The sequence below is a fragment of the Cucurbita pepo genome, chromosome LG19 (genome assembly GCF_002806865.2).
Source record: "Cucurbita pepo subsp. pepo cultivar mu-cu-16 chromosome LG19, ASM280686v2, whole genome shotgun sequence".
Lineage (NCBI taxonomy): Eukaryota > Viridiplantae > Streptophyta > Magnoliopsida > Cucurbitales > Cucurbitaceae > Cucurbita > Cucurbita pepo.
In genome coordinates, this window is record NC_036656.1 from 7,397,611 (window position 1) to 7,411,538 (window position 13,928).

The following is a 13,928-nucleotide window of genomic DNA, read 5'->3' on the forward strand; positions in this document are numbered from 1 at the left end:
GTAAAATATAAATATAACAAAATAATACTTATTATCTTTTATAAGGCATATCTGACGGTGATGAGCCACTAGCAGTGGAACCATGAAGCATATCAAACTTACCTCATAGGCTAAGTTACAGAATCTATAACTTAGAGCTTGATATCAATTGTAACGACTCTAATTTTCTACTAATCTAAAGTTGTTATTATATGCATGATGTAACTTCTTATGCAAAAATATTTATTTAAAACGACTTCATAAAACAATGTCGTAGACTTACTCATGTTTATTTTTAATATTTTCTTTCGTACTGTTTTAAAACATTTTCTTAAACATATAAGTTCTTTATGAAGTTTTAAGTGAATATTTCCACACAAGAAGTTAGTAGCGATTTTAAGTTAGTAAAAAATTAGGATCATTATAATTACCGTGCATGAAGGTGTGAATTGAGCCGTGAAAACTAATATGAAAAGCAATATATAATAAGATGAAGACTATGAAGGAATACAAGAAGATGCTCAAGCTGGACATTGATGTTAAATCTATCACGAGCCTCCATTAAATTTGAGAAACTTGAGGGGGGGGAAGTTATAAGCTTCTTGTAAGAGTCCGAGCCTATTAGCCTACTGTTAATAGAGATTTTTCGGACTTTATAAAAAATGTTTCACCCTCCTTTCCACCGAGGTGAGATATCAAGAAGCTATGAGAATTGTCCATTAGAAGTGTCGACGTGCTATTGGTTTAGCTCTGGGGGCACCCCAACTGAACATAACATCCAAAGTGACCCCATTGAGAGTTGAAAACCCAGAAGGAATTGGAAAGTAGTTATACTAATTTTTGTGTCCGGAACTGCGGTGGGAAATATGATGGTGAATTCATATCTCTCTCTGTAAATCCGGCGGGTAGTTGAAGCAGCCTTCAATTCTCATCTTCTTACATCACCATTTTCAACGATGTCTCCAATGTCAAACTGATTGCAATGTTATATTAAAGTAACCATTAGACAACAAACGTAAATTGGTCAATTCTCTCTCTCTTTTCCCATTTCATCCTTTTGGGGTTCTATAAATTCCATCTCATCATCTGGGTTTTGCCTCAATTCTGCAAGCAATCTCAACAATCTTCCCTCTTTGTTACATCACGTCTCTGCTTGCTTCTTCCTGCAATCAATCATGGCTGAGATTTCAGGACCCAGCAATGGACACCACAGTGTTCCTCTGAACATCAAAGATGAACCCACACCCCTCACTGCCACAGAACCACTCGACTGTATCTCTGTTCCTTTCATTCAAAAGGTCTTCCCTTTCTCTCCAAATCTTCAATTCATGTTCTGTTTATGATTGAATGGCTGATTTTTGTGTTTCGGGTGTTGAAATAGTTGATTGCGGAAGTTTTAGGGACATATTTCTTGATATTTGCTGGTGGTGCATCAGTGGTTGTGAATTTGAGCAAAGACAAAGTCGTCACTTTCCCAGGGATTTCAATTGTTTGGGGTTTGGTTGTAATGGTGATGGTCTATTCTGTCGGCCACATCTCTGGTGCTCATTTTAACCCTGCTGTCACCATAGCCTTCGCCACCACCAAGAGATTTCCATGGAAACAGGTCAGTCAACCGCTCTGCTAATGTCCATTTTTTTTTGCTTTTCTCCTTGAACACGGCTTAGTTTGGTAAAATTGTTGAACCCCACGATCCAAATCATCTGAAAAACAAGAAAAGTCAAAGGCTTTGTCATTTTTGGTGAGAATTCCAAGCTTTTTAGGTTGGGAGATTCTTGAAAATCCTCACTAATTATTGATTTTGATCAAGTAATTCAAAGAGGGTGTGCTGATTTGATTCTGATTCCAAGGCAATTAAAAATTGTTGCAGGTGCCAGCTTATGTGATAGCTCAAATTCTTGGATCAACATTGGCAAGTGGGACACTTAGGCTAATCTTTAATGGAGAAGAAGACCACTTTTCAGGGACTCTCCCAAGTGACTCATATTTGCAGACCTTTGTCATTGAATTCATCATCACATTTTACCTTATGTTTGTGGTCTCTGGCGTTGCCACTGACAATAGAGCCGTTAGTTCATCTTCTTCTTCATGATTTACTCTAATTCCTACCTCTAAATTGCACTTGAATTTGGTTCATTCAACGCGTCTCTGTTTGTTGCCTGATTTTCTAGATTGGTGAACTTGCTGGACTTGCCGTCGGCGCCACAGTGCTTCTCAACGTCATGTTTGCAGGGTATTAGATTTCAACATCTTCAAAGAATTTTCATACTGAAAACATTAAACTATAAGAAACCCATTTGGCTATATCATCAAGAGACCTTCTTTAAGCTTGAAAATTTCAACATCTTTGTTTTTCAGGCCAATTACAGGAGCGTCCATGAATCCAGCCAGAAGCTTGGGGCCTGCAATAGTGTCAAGGCAGTTCAAAGGGTTGTGGATATACATCGTCGCTCCCATTTTGGGGGCAATTTCAGGTGCTTTGGTCTACAACACCATCAGGTTCACAGACAAACCTTTACGAGAAATCACCAAAAGTGCTTCTTTTCTCAGAGGACAAAGTCGTAGTGGCTCGCATTGAGGAGCTCTTACTTTTCTCACTTCTACAAAATGAAAGACTTTTGTAGGCTAACAAAAGGGTTCTCTTTTTAGTGTTCATTGTATTTCAAAGTTTATGCAGATGGATTAGAGCGCAGGGAGAAAGTTGTATGTTTTGTTTTTGTTTTACATTATCCAAAGACATGGAAATCAGACAACTTTTTCAATGAGCTAAACTAAGAATCCCACATATGGATAAGGATGAGGTCAAACTTTGATGGCTGCCGGGAAGTTCACATGAATCCTGTTTGTCAATTCACAAGTTTCTTGAAAGGAGAGTACCTATGCCTCTTAATCGATACGTCAAACTCTTTTTCGTGCTCACACCTAGTAAAGCGAAGAATAGATTCTACGTTTGTGTTTCATAGATATGNTTTTTTTTTTTTTTTTTTTTTTTTTTTTGGTATAACCAATATTATTTTATGTGAGATCCCACATCGGTTGGGATGAGAATTAAGTATTTTTTATAAGGGTGTGGAAACCTCTTCCTATCAGAGACGTTTTAGAAACCTTGAGGGAAAACCTGAAAGGAAAATTCTAAAAAGGACAATATCTAATAACTTAGGCTTGGGTGGAAACAAAGGGTGTCAGAGCCAGACAGAGGGTGGTGTGCGTTGGGCCTTGAGAGGGGTGAATTATGAGTGGATTGTGAGATCCCACATCAGTGGGAAGAACGAAATATTTCTTATAAGGGTGTGGAAGTCTTTCTCACTAGTAGACACGTTTTAAGAACTTGGGCCTTAGAAGAGGTGAATTGTGAGATCTCATGTCTGTTAGGAACGAAAACGTAACATGTTTTTATAAGGGTGCGAAAAAGAAAAAATGTCTGCTACCTAACTTTCCAATTTCATCAATCAATATTAAACCTATATTAAACATATGTATACAGAGATATTGGTGCTAGGTCGATGGAGACGATCATTCTCTGCTATTTTAAGGATAAAACGTTTAACCTTTTGAGTATATCTATGGATGAAGTTTGAGGTTTTAAACAGAGAATGCCAGACTGTTCAGTCTTTTCTCTTCAATCCAGCATCGTTTCTTACCAAACCCAGCTGTTAGAACACATTTCAACAACATTTTAAAAACAGGATCTTATGGTTTTATCCAGTTTTAAAACATTTGCTATAAAAACAGCATTCTTCTTCAAACCAATCAATCCAATTTCAAAGCTTCAACCAAATCAATCATGGCAGAGAGTTCAGCTTCCAACAATGAACGCCACAGTCTTTCTATGAGTGTCGAAGATGATTCTGCATCCGATTGTGTCTCTGTACTTCTCATTCAGAAGGTCTCTGGCTCTCTCTGTTCTTGTCTGAAAAACCCCATTTTCAAGCTTTGGGATTTGAATTAGAATGATTGATTTTGTTTTGTCTCGTTTTGGTGGAAACAGTTGATTGCAGAGGTTATGGGGACATATTTCGTGATATTTGCAGGCGAAGCATCAGTGGTTGTGAATTTGAGCAAAGATGGAGTCATCACTTTCCCAGGGATTTCAATTGTTTGGGGTTTGGTTGTAATGGTGATGATCTATTCCGTTGGCCACATTTCCGGTGCTCATTTTAACCCTGCTGTCACCATATCCTTTGCCATTACCAGAAGATTTCCATGGAGTGAGGTAATCTACCTCTCTCTCTGCAGCTCATTAAGCTTTTTCACTGCTGCTTATTCGATTCTGATGGCAACCCAATTCAAATTTGCTGCAGGTGCCTTCATATCTGGCGGCTCAAGTTCTTGGATCAACATTAGCAAGTTGGACACTCAGGCTAATTTTTAATGGAAAACAAGACCATTTTCCAGGAACTCTCCCAAGCGACTCATACATGCAGACCTTTGTCATTGAATTCATTATCACATTCTACCTCATGTTTGTGGTTTCTGGTGTTGCCACTGACAATAGAGCCGTTAGTTCCTATTTTTCTCCTCAAACTTTCTATGTTGAACTGAGTCGAAAGGACAATGAATCTAACCTTCCTTTATCTTACAGATTGGTGAACTTGCTGGACTCGCTGTCGGTGCTACCGTGCTTCTGAACGTGATGGTTGCAGGGTATTAAGCTGAATGTTGATGTTGTTTTAAGTAAAAAGCTTTATGAATACTTGACGAATCTAGTATCCCATCTTGTTCAGGCCAATTACAGGAGCATCCATGAATCCAGCCAGAAGCTTGGGGCCTGCATTAGTGTTTGCAGAATTCAAAGGATTATGGATTTACATGACAGCACCTATTCTAGGAGCAATATCAGGAGCGTTAGTGTATAATACCATCAGGTTCACAGACAAACCTCTACGAGAGATCGCTCGAAGTGCCTCGTTCCTCAAAAGTCGTCATGTCACCCCATGAAAATTTTTGAGACACCAAAGGGTTATATCGAAAGGACTTTTTTTTATTTTTTTTTTCTTTCTTTCTTTGTACTTTAAAACTTTACTATAGATGAGCTTCCAGTTACCAAACATTTCTACTTCTGTATTATCAAAAATATGGAAATGAACAAGTATTTGATGTCACATGAACTAGATTCGCGTTGGAACACGAACCAAACTAAGAATCCCACATCTAAATCAGAAAAAGTTCAAACTTTTATGGTTGAGCAGAACTCTGCTCATCAATGCACACGTTACACCAGCTTCAAGTTCTGATGATGACAAATAAAAGTTTGAGGGGAAGATTCTTCGAGGTTATGAATCCTCACATGAACGTTCTTTTCGCCCCAATTGTGTAGCCCTGGTGAGATCATACACACAATGAAAACCCGGTTAACAGTGCATAGAACTTCAGTCTAATGTAGGTTACCACAAGAAATTGCCCTTCGAGTTGTTCGAGCCGAGTTGAAATGGCTTCTAGAACTGTATAGTCATAAATATGACCTGCTCTCTTATCATCATCCCCATCGACTTCAAATTCAAACCAAGAACATAGAAGTCAACTTAAAAAAACTAATAAATAAAAGAATTGGTCATACTAAATATGTAGCATTCGGTATTGGAGCAACCAATGATATTGGAATTGTTGGGTTTTATACATCAGCAACAAAATTCTTATTGATTGAACACTTCGACTAGATATCCAGGGGGGGCTGTTCTTATCTAACCTCATGCTCATGCCTAGATGTCGTTCCTCGTGGAGCTTACATCAGCAGATCCATCCCTTCTCCTCATCCTCATTCTAGGAAGGATTATCGGTCGACAACAGACCAGCATAAAAAGCAACTGCATCATAAACGATGTCATGCTAATCCAGACATAGAGAGTCTTCCTCCAATACCATATAATCCTTTTAAACAGGGGGAGTTCGGATTCAAGGATTAAGGATGCATCATATATTTCGGGTATACCAGCACCAGGACTGAACTCTGCTCGCTGTTCAATTGTAACCCGCAGACAAGCTGTCGGTATATTTCCTTCGGCAAGACCTTTAAGCTTAAGATTCAGAGTCTGGGACTCCGATATATAGCCCGTAACAAGGGGTGCAAGCTTCAGGATAGTCAGTAAAAGGCGAATGGGCTCGCTTTTAAACTGCAACATGCATGGATGGCTTGAGCTTGCAAGAACGTCACCACTTACAGAAAGAAAGTCTACTCTTACCTGCAGCATGACCATCAAATATCTCACAAGGAATCACATAATAAACATTACCCAAACACACTTAAGAGAGAGTATACACATCCATTGATGATACTGATAACTAAAATAGAATTTTCAGGCAAATCAAAACCAAACAATTACAGAATTTAATAATATATAGACGTTCTTGTGAACTTGTCTGATCCAAGCAAGATTCTAAAAGACCTCGCCGACCCACCTTCATCACGTACGCACATAGTTGGCAAACTATTTGACGTTCCCCAGGGAGTTTTTCATTAATATTTGGTTGTGATTTAGACAACTGAAACCATTACTATATTAGCTTTATTTGTATTGCAGGGTGTCCACAGTGTTGAACTTATTTTACCGTGGCCTTTTCTTGTTTACTTTTATTCATAATTCATGGAACAGTTATGCACAAAAGAACCAATGCATACGACTAAACAACATAGATGTATAAATCAAGTTCTTAGCAGCTCCTATGTCTCGAATGCTATGCTACTATTCCCCTATCATCCTCTATCCAACCAAATTAATCATTGAAGCCTTGGACAATCATCTCAGAAGCACACTTTCATAGTGGTTTCTACTGCAAATTCCATCGCTCAGTGGTTAAGGCAGGGTAAAGAGGAATTGGATTATGATTCACAATCTTATCCATTGGAGCAATGTTTAAGATAATATCAAGTCGACTTCAATGAAGATCGACACTTAACATACCAAAAAAAAAAAAAAGTATCTGAAAATTACGTTACTTGTCATAATTAGAAAAGGCATATTCCTTTAACAAAATGCATAAAGACATACCTGGAAGACCCCAAGATTTCTGTTATATTCAGACTCTGGCAATGTTAGTGAGACAATGGCCTGCAAATGATGATGATGAGGAATAACACGCGACTGGGTCTTCCCACTTGCGACATTTTCTTTACAATTCCGACCATAAAGAACATCTGAATCAGGTAAGATCGGCATATAAGCCTCAGGACTGTGTTTGGTGTAGTCAAAATTTAATACTTCTTTGATCTTAACAGGCTCCTGAACTAAGAACCTCATTAAAAACCCACCAAATATAAGCGCCGAAATCAAGAGACCACACAAAATGATACAAACATAAGCCGACCACAGAAAGCCCCACACACAGCGGAGTCCAGCCTTCCAAAGAGACTTGGGTTCCTTCAACCGTTCAGATATCAAAGGACTGACCACAGCAGTAACAAGTTCACAAAACCCAAATAACTTTCCTGTCACATATGCTCTCCCAAGCTTAATTGTTTGAAAAGGATGGAAAACAAACGTGTAAGAATGATATAAAAACCACAAGGGAAAGCAGAAACTGTAGACGAAGAAGCTAAGTTGAACCCCAATTGCCTTGATTAGCAATCCTACCATTAACATAAGTAGGTTTGAAGAAGAATGGCCGGATTCCGCCTCCGAAACGCCCAGTTCGCGGCCCGAGTTAGTCTCCACAGTAGTCACCGTCGATACCTCACTCTTCTCATCCTTCACGCTACTCGAACCTCCCCACGAGCTTACTTGAACCGATAAAGCCTCGGATCCCTCGAGTTTCTTTACATCGTCAATAAAATTCGGGTGAATTTCTGGGGTTTTCCATTCGGGGCTCATCATCACCGAATCGTCGATTGTACTTGTTAGGGAACTGATAGAGGAATCTGAGCTCGGAGTCTCGCCTGCGATCCTACGGCGAGCAGAGGGGCGATAGCGTAATGAATCGACAGATGAGAATTCATTCTCGGACGAGGTTTCAGGTACCGGAGAAGAGTCGGAAATGGAAGAAAGTGAAGTGGAAAGTTGAGGTTGATCGGTGACGGAAGAATCCTCCGGTGGGAACTCATCGAGAGTGTCGAAGAAGTCATCATCGTCTTCGTTATCTTTATCTTTGGTGTCGTGGGATTCCATACCGAGATGGAGTATCGAAATGCGCAATCTAAAACCAGAACATTGGGTTTCTTACAATCTTCAAATTCATCCTCCTCGATTTTCAGATTTAAATACACACAATTCCGATAAAGTTTCTCAACATGATCGCCTGTTTCAGATGAGATTGCAACGTAGTTAATAATTCCCATCATTTTTAATTTCACCCTTCCTCCTTAAAACTTATTAAATCAATCTCATTCTCATTTATTTATTATAATTTTTAAGTTAAATTAATAAAAATATTTTCTAAACTTTCAATCTCATCTTAAAAAACCTTAAAAAGCTTCATTTATATTCTTAAATTAAAAAAATCTAATTTTTTTTTTTTAATTTCGAATAATAATTTTTTTATTTTTCATATATGACGTAAATAATAACTCATTCTCCATGATTGTGGGCCATTCTTTCTTGGCCCATCACTGTAAAAATGTCTAAATAGGCCCAAATATTAAGCCCATCAGGCCCACTACTCTGTCCAAATTTCCTATATATTGTCCAAATTCACATTTATAGCATAATCCATATAGAAGATATAGAAGGTAGAAAGTGACCTAGAACTCGACTCGTCGTCATGTTCAATTCTAAATCGTCTTTGTTACTATTCATTTCAAATAAAAGGTCTGAAGTTTAAATCTCCACCGAACTAAAAAAAAATAAAATTATTCGTACATCTTCTATTTCCTAGTTTCGCACTCTAACTTAATATAATAAAATTTTATCGATTCTAAGAGTTATAATAAATTAAAAAAAAAAACATATTAGTTTGACTTGTTGGGTGGTAAAAAAGTATTGTTTGACTTGTTTTTAGAGAAAAGAGGGTGGGAATCTTTTTACCCATTAAACAAAAACTAATTTAAAATGATATTTTGTGATCGAAGTTTGGGTGTTATTATATGTTTGGAGGGAAAAGAAATTTGTGGAAATTGATGTTTGGAGAAATATTGAAAAGCAAAGCAAATTGGAAAAAGAAAAAGGTTGCAGAGAGACAGAGAGTCAACCCAGAATCCTCCTCATTCAATTCTGCTCTAATGGGCACAACACACAAAAACNAGCGGTGATGATAAGAAGAGCCAAGGAGGAAGAGAAACNGCAGTCAAATTTATGGGCCTCTGGTTGGAACAACAACAACAACAACCGAAACTCAATTAACATCAACAATGACAAAGTCCAACCTGTCCCACCACTACCCAAATAAATTAATATCTATTCCCTTTTCTTTTTTTTCTTTCTTTTTTTAATTTTATGCAAAAACAGGGGATAAATAATCAAACCCAAATCAAAATCCAAATTCTTTTCTCTTTTCAACTCCCAAGGGGGGAGTACTACTCAAATTTTCCATTGAAAGCTAAGGATTTCTTTTTGGTGTTCATCTCCTTCAGTAATGAAAGATCCTTGCACCACTTACGCCGCCGCCGCTACCACACCCACTTCAGAAATGGACGCTTTGACCGCTACACTTTGCAATTCAATCCAAGCTTTAGGGCGTGGCTTTGATGTCACCGCCGATATTCGTCTTCTTTACTGCAAGGGAACACCTGGGTCGAGGCTGGTTCAGCTCGATGATGCCTCTACCAGGGATCTACATCTCTCTGATGGGGTTGTGGTTCCTAATGTGCCTGACCATGTTCACTGTTCTTCAGATACCAGGGCAACCGAAAACGTCCCCGTTTGCAGCTTCCACAAGGCGAGTTTGGAGCTCTTCCTTCAATCGCTCCTTGTTTTTGCTTTCTTATCATCAACCCTTTTCGTCCCATGTTCTATTTCCCTTCCTGAATTGTTAATGAATCAATTTTCTCTCTCCCTCTCTCCACCTTGTTTACATCTGATACTTGATTCATTACTATTTAGGCACTATTCCTTTTGCACTTTTTGATCTCTACAACTATTGTCTTCTTATATGTTTCTATCAATCTTATAGCTGTTGTAGTTTGATTTTTGGTATCTGTTCCATTAGTTTCTGTGACATTTCCTTCCTTGAGCTTGCTGGCTGCCTTTATAGAGCTTAATAAAGCATAAACTTGGTTAGAACTACTATTGCATTACATGGGTGGAGATTATTTTTGAAATAGTTGTAAGTTTGCAACTTGATCAATGCTTGAAATGAAGTTAAAAGCTTCAAACCTAAGTTCAAGCAGCTATGTGAATGATGTTAGTGCATTTCCCAGAATTGATTTAGTCTTGATCGACACTTTTGGTTTGCATATAGTTTTAAGTATAACTAGTTGATTAATATCAATGAGTACCATTAGAAACTCGATTATCAATTGAGGTCTTTTTCGTTAAATGCTTCATATGTTCCATTGATACCTGAAATTCCAGATGGCAGAATACTTCAATCAGAAATCAAATCTATCAGGAAACATTCCGCTTGGAAGCTTTAATGCCATGTTCAATTTCAGTGGCTCTTGGCAAGTCGACGCAGCAGCTACAAAATCACTTGCTATGATTGGATATTTCATTCCTCTCTTTAAGGTTGAATTGAAAAACCCGACCTTAGTTTTACACGATGAAATCAAACGTGCTGTGCCTTACACATGGGATCCTGTGTCCTTAGCTAGGTAAGCTATCTATTGTTGTCTGTGGTTCTTGTCGTGAATGTGCGCTTGCAATGTTCATGAATAGTCGTGACTTGACGATAATATATAACCGATACTTACTTTTCTTTCGTCAGTTTTATTGAAAATTACGGTACGCATATCATAACATCAGCAACTATTGGTGGAAGAGATGTGGTATATATCCGGCAACACCAGTCATCTCCCTTATCAGAGTCTGAGATTGAGAACTACGTTAAAGAGGTCGGGGAACAACGATTTCTCGACTCCAAAAGCCAGTCAACTGTTGGTCCCTTGAGTTATAAGGATAAGGTTAGTTTAAAACACTCATTTTACTAAAGCCAGTTCACTGTTAAGTTTATGTTCCTTGAGGATCTCAACGAGTTGTCATGGTAAACCGTTCGAATCATTTTTCGCCTGGTTTAGTAAGCATATGAAATGCTATGCTTCTATCGACTTGAGTCTCAAAATGTAATAATCATGATGCTCGATTTCTTGTAGGATGTTACTGTAATTTTTAGGAGAAGAGGTGGTGATGATCTGGTTCAGAGTCATGCCAAGTGGGCAGAGACTGTAAAGTCAGCCCCAGATGTGATCAACATGACGTTTACCCCCATCGTTTCCATGCTTGAAGGAGTGCCTGGTGTGAAGCATTTAGCCCGAGCTATTGACCTATATTTGGAATGTAAGTACACTTCTATCAGTCTTAACACACGGAGACGTTGTTACCTACCTAAGAATGCGTTTCGATGGTGGCAAACTGGTTTAAGTTATTATAGAACTTCATCTAGAAAGTTAACCGATCACTTGAACCATGGCCGGTCATATCGCTTCACGCTTCTGCAGATTATAAAATGAAGATGTTGATTTTGTTTCCAAAATTTTAGTTAAATTGCTGAGTCTCTGTTAGTCTTACAGACAAGCCCCCGATCGAGGATCTGCAGTATTTTTTGGATTTTCAAATTGGTAGAGCATGGGCTCCTGAACAAACCAACCTGCAAAGAAAAGAGCCCTTGTGTTCATCACTTCAGTTCAGCTTGATGGGTCCGAAGCTTTATATTAGCCCTGATCAGGTAATCTCCATCTCCTTAATTTTGCTGGCTTCAAAATGAGTTTGACCTTGTCTTTAAATCTGATGGGGTTCTTCTGATGAAGTAGATGTATGAAAAGTTATATACTGTTGCATTTTTGCACTGTTCAAGTTTTAGGTGCTTCCATGCTAATAGAGACAATGGTGTAGGGAAGTCAAAGCTTACTGATAGTGTTCTTGAAACACCAGCTCAAACCCACCGCTAGTAGATATTGTCCTTTCTGGGTTTCACTTTTTGGACTTCCCTTCAAGGTTTTAAAACGCATCTACTTTTAAGGAATGTTTCATTTCCCTCTCCAACCAACGTAGGATCTCACAATCCACCCCCTTGAGGGCCGGTGTCCTCGCTCGCACACCACCCGATGTTTGACTTTGATACCATTTGTAACAGCCAAGCCCACCGCTAGCAGATATTGTCCTCTTTGGCCTTTCCCTTTCGAGTTTCCTATCAAGGTTTTAAAACGTGTCTACTAGGGAGAAGTTTTCACACCCTTATAAGGAATGTTTCATTTCCCTATCCAACCAACGTGGAATCTCACAAATCTGCCTATGGTTCCTTTACTCTTTGGGTATAGCGGGAGTTTCAAATGGACATATAGTCTTGAAGACAAGTCCACTTAATTCTATGCTTTTTGTCTTGTGGAGTATTTGTTTGGTTCCCTTTCCTGGACAGTTGGGGACGCACCTCCTTTTTTGAATTGAACTTTTGTGTTTCTAACCCTAATACAATCGAGTCTTCCCCATAAAAAGCTGTATCTTATCAATCACGTTCTATGATGATATCAAGAACATAACAACTCTTATCAATCATTGCATGTTATCGCAGATTACAGTTGGTCGTAAACCAGTAACGGGTCTTAGGCTTAACCTTGAAGGCTGCAAGCAAAACCGACTCGCTATCCATCTGCAACATCTGGTGTCACTGCCGAAGATTCTCCAACCCCATTGGGACTCGCATGTTGCCATAGGTGCCCTGAAATGGCATGGCCCCGAAGAGCAGGACAGCAGGTGGTTTGAACCCATCAAGTGGAAGAACTTCTCTCATGTAAGCACAGCACCCATAGAGTATACAGAAGCCAACATTGGAGATTTATCTGGTGTTCACATCGTGACTGGAGCGCAGCTCGGTGTTTGGGACTTTGGTGCCAAAAACGTACTATACTTGAAGCTTCTTTTCTCGAAGGTACCTGGCTGCACGGTTCGACGATCAGTCTGGGATCACAGCCCCTCCACCTCTGCTACCCCATCGAGGTCTGATGGTGCATCATCATCTTCCAAAACAAAAACTGGTGAAGATAAAAAGGAAGACAGTTCAAGCAATGCTGGAAAACTGGCAAAAATTGTAGATTTGACAGAAATGTCGAAGGGTCCTCAGGATATTCCAGGTCATTGGTTGGTTACGGGGGCTAAGCTCGGGGTCGACAAGGGAAGGATAGTACTGCGCATCAAATATTCATTGCTGAACTACTGATCAGTTCTTGGTCGGGTTTCCCTTCACAAACTATAAACAAAAGTGGAGCATTTTTTTGCACAGAATTCATGTGTTCTTTTTTCCTCTCTTCCTACATTGTACATCTTATTAGTTTAGTTTGTAGCCATTTTATTCTTATGTTGTTTGTCACAATCATTTAATTATAGCAATGTTCTTGTTTTATTCATCACAATTGTTGTTCTTGTTAGAGGACAAAGGGTTTCCTGCAAAACGATGATTACAAGTAGGATTAGAACACCATTTTCAATTTCTTGTCAAGTCATGGATAAGCTGTTAGAACTTGGAAGGGCAGCAACCTCAAGCATACCATCCATGCTGGCCTAAGGCTAGAATAATTTGCAAGGCTCGAGGGCTGAAAAGATTGCGCTCGAGCTCCAATTTTTTTTATAAAATGTCGGATGAATCTATAAATTTTAAATTAGGTTTATAAGGAATCTTTAAACTTTAAATTTTATTCTAATAAATTAATATATTTAAGTCATAAAAGTATCACACAAAGAAATTGAATACAAAAAATAAAGAAATTACTAAACTAAACTTCTAATTCAAAGTTATGCAAGAATCCCACATTGGAAGAACTTTGATTGTACTCCTTCCTTTTAAATGAATTAGTGAGAGAACCATCCGCCGAGCTTGGTGATGTGAGCTTGTTACCTGAATGGGGGCTTTAAAATGGTTGGAGGCTTGTTCGT

General features: G+C 38.7%; 4 protein-coding genes across 5 annotated transcripts; 3 read left to right on the top strand and 1 right to left on the bottom strand.

The window, feature by feature from the left end:
• The first annotated feature begins 576 nt into the window (after nt 1-576).
• LOC111781740 (aquaporin NIP1-2-like) lies at nt 577-2,750 on the top strand. Its single transcript, XM_023662432.1, has 5 exons — nt 577-1,277; nt 1,361-1,585; nt 1,850-2,047; nt 2,151-2,212; nt 2,338-2,750. The coding sequence occupies exons 1-5, from the start codon at nt 1,155-1,157 to the stop codon at nt 2,555-2,557; spliced, it is 828 nt and encodes a 275-aa protein (XP_023518200.1). The 5' UTR covers nt 577-1,154; the 3' UTR covers nt 2,558-2,750.
• A 745-nt stretch (nt 2,751-3,495) lies between these two features.
• LOC111781741 (aquaporin NIP1-1-like) lies at nt 3,496-4,948 on the top strand. Its single transcript, XM_023662433.1, has 5 exons — nt 3,496-3,865; nt 3,968-4,192; nt 4,281-4,478; nt 4,562-4,623; nt 4,704-4,948. Exons 1-5 carry the CDS (start codon nt 3,764-3,766, stop codon nt 4,915-4,917), a joined length of 801 nt encoding a protein of 266 aa, XP_023518201.1. The 5' UTR covers nt 3,496-3,763; the 3' UTR covers nt 4,918-4,948.
• A 568-nt stretch (nt 4,949-5,516) lies between these two features.
• Nucleotides 5,517-8,248, bottom strand: LOC111781739 (seipin-3-like). 2 transcript variants are annotated; one of them, XM_023662431.1, is made up of 3 exons: nt 7,548-8,248; nt 6,966-7,424; nt 5,517-6,158 (listed from the first exon to the last, which is right to left on the bottom strand). In XM_023662431.1, exons 1-3 carry the CDS (start codon nt 8,076-8,078, stop codon nt 5,679-5,681), a joined length of 1,470 nt encoding a protein of 489 aa, XP_023518199.1. In that variant the 5' UTR covers nt 8,079-8,248; the 3' UTR covers nt 5,517-5,678. The 2 variants fall into 2 exon arrangements, with proteins under 2 accessions (XP_023518199.1, XP_023518198.1); XM_023662430.1 differs by having other exon boundaries at nt 6,966-8,248.
• Nucleotides 8,249-9,359: 1,111 nt separating this feature from the next.
• LOC111781742 (MACPF domain-containing protein CAD1) lies at nt 9,360-13,402 on the top strand. Its single transcript, XM_023662434.1, has 6 exons — nt 9,360-9,783; nt 10,419-10,657; nt 10,771-10,966; nt 11,156-11,339; nt 11,573-11,727; nt 12,571-13,402. The coding sequence occupies exons 1-6, from the start codon at nt 9,481-9,483 to the stop codon at nt 13,213-13,215; spliced, it is 1,722 nt and encodes a 573-aa protein (XP_023518202.1). The 5' UTR covers nt 9,360-9,480; the 3' UTR covers nt 13,216-13,402.
• The last annotated feature ends 526 nt before the right edge of the window (nt 13,403-13,928 follow it).

Bases quoted from the DNA above. Each gene is read 5' to 3' on its own strand.
- LOC111781742 (XM_023662434.1), top strand. From the start codon at position 9,481: ATGAAAGATCCTTGCACCACTTACGCCGCCGCCGCTACCACACCCACT. The intron at 10,658-10,770 runs GTAAGCTATCTA...TTCTTTCGTCAG, and splicing joins GATCCTGTGTCCTTAGCTAG to TTTTATTGAAAATTACGGTA. The intron at 11,728-12,570 runs GTAATCTCCATC...ATGTTATCGCAG, and splicing joins TTTATATTAGCCCTGATCAG to ATTACAGTTGGTCGTAAACC.
- LOC111781741 (XM_023662433.1), top strand. From the start codon at position 3,764: ATGGCAGAGAGTTCAGCTTCCAACAATGAACGCCACAGTCTTTCTATG. The intron at 4,193-4,280 runs GTAATCTACCTC...AATTTGCTGCAG, and splicing joins GAAGATTTCCATGGAGTGAG to GTGCCTTCATATCTGGCGGC. The intron at 4,479-4,561 runs GTTAGTTCCTAT...TTTATCTTACAG, and splicing joins TTGCCACTGACAATAGAGCC to ATTGGTGAACTTGCTGGACT.
- LOC111781739 (XM_023662430.1), bottom strand. From the start codon at position 8,078: ATGGAATCCCACGACACCAAAGATAAAGATAACGAAGACGATGATGAC. The intron at 6,159-6,965 runs GTATGTCTTTAT...GTCATGCTGCAG, and splicing joins GAAATCTTGGGGTCTTCCAG to GTAAGAGTAGACTTTCTTTC.
- LOC111781740 (XM_023662432.1), top strand. From the start codon at position 1,155: ATGGCTGAGATTTCAGGACCCAGCAATGGACACCACAGTGTTCCTCTG. The intron at 1,586-1,849 runs GTCAGTCAACCG...AAATTGTTGCAG, and splicing joins AGAGATTTCCATGGAAACAG to GTGCCAGCTTATGTGATAGC. The intron at 2,048-2,150 runs GTTAGTTCATCT...CTGATTTTCTAG, and splicing joins TTGCCACTGACAATAGAGCC to ATTGGTGAACTTGCTGGACT.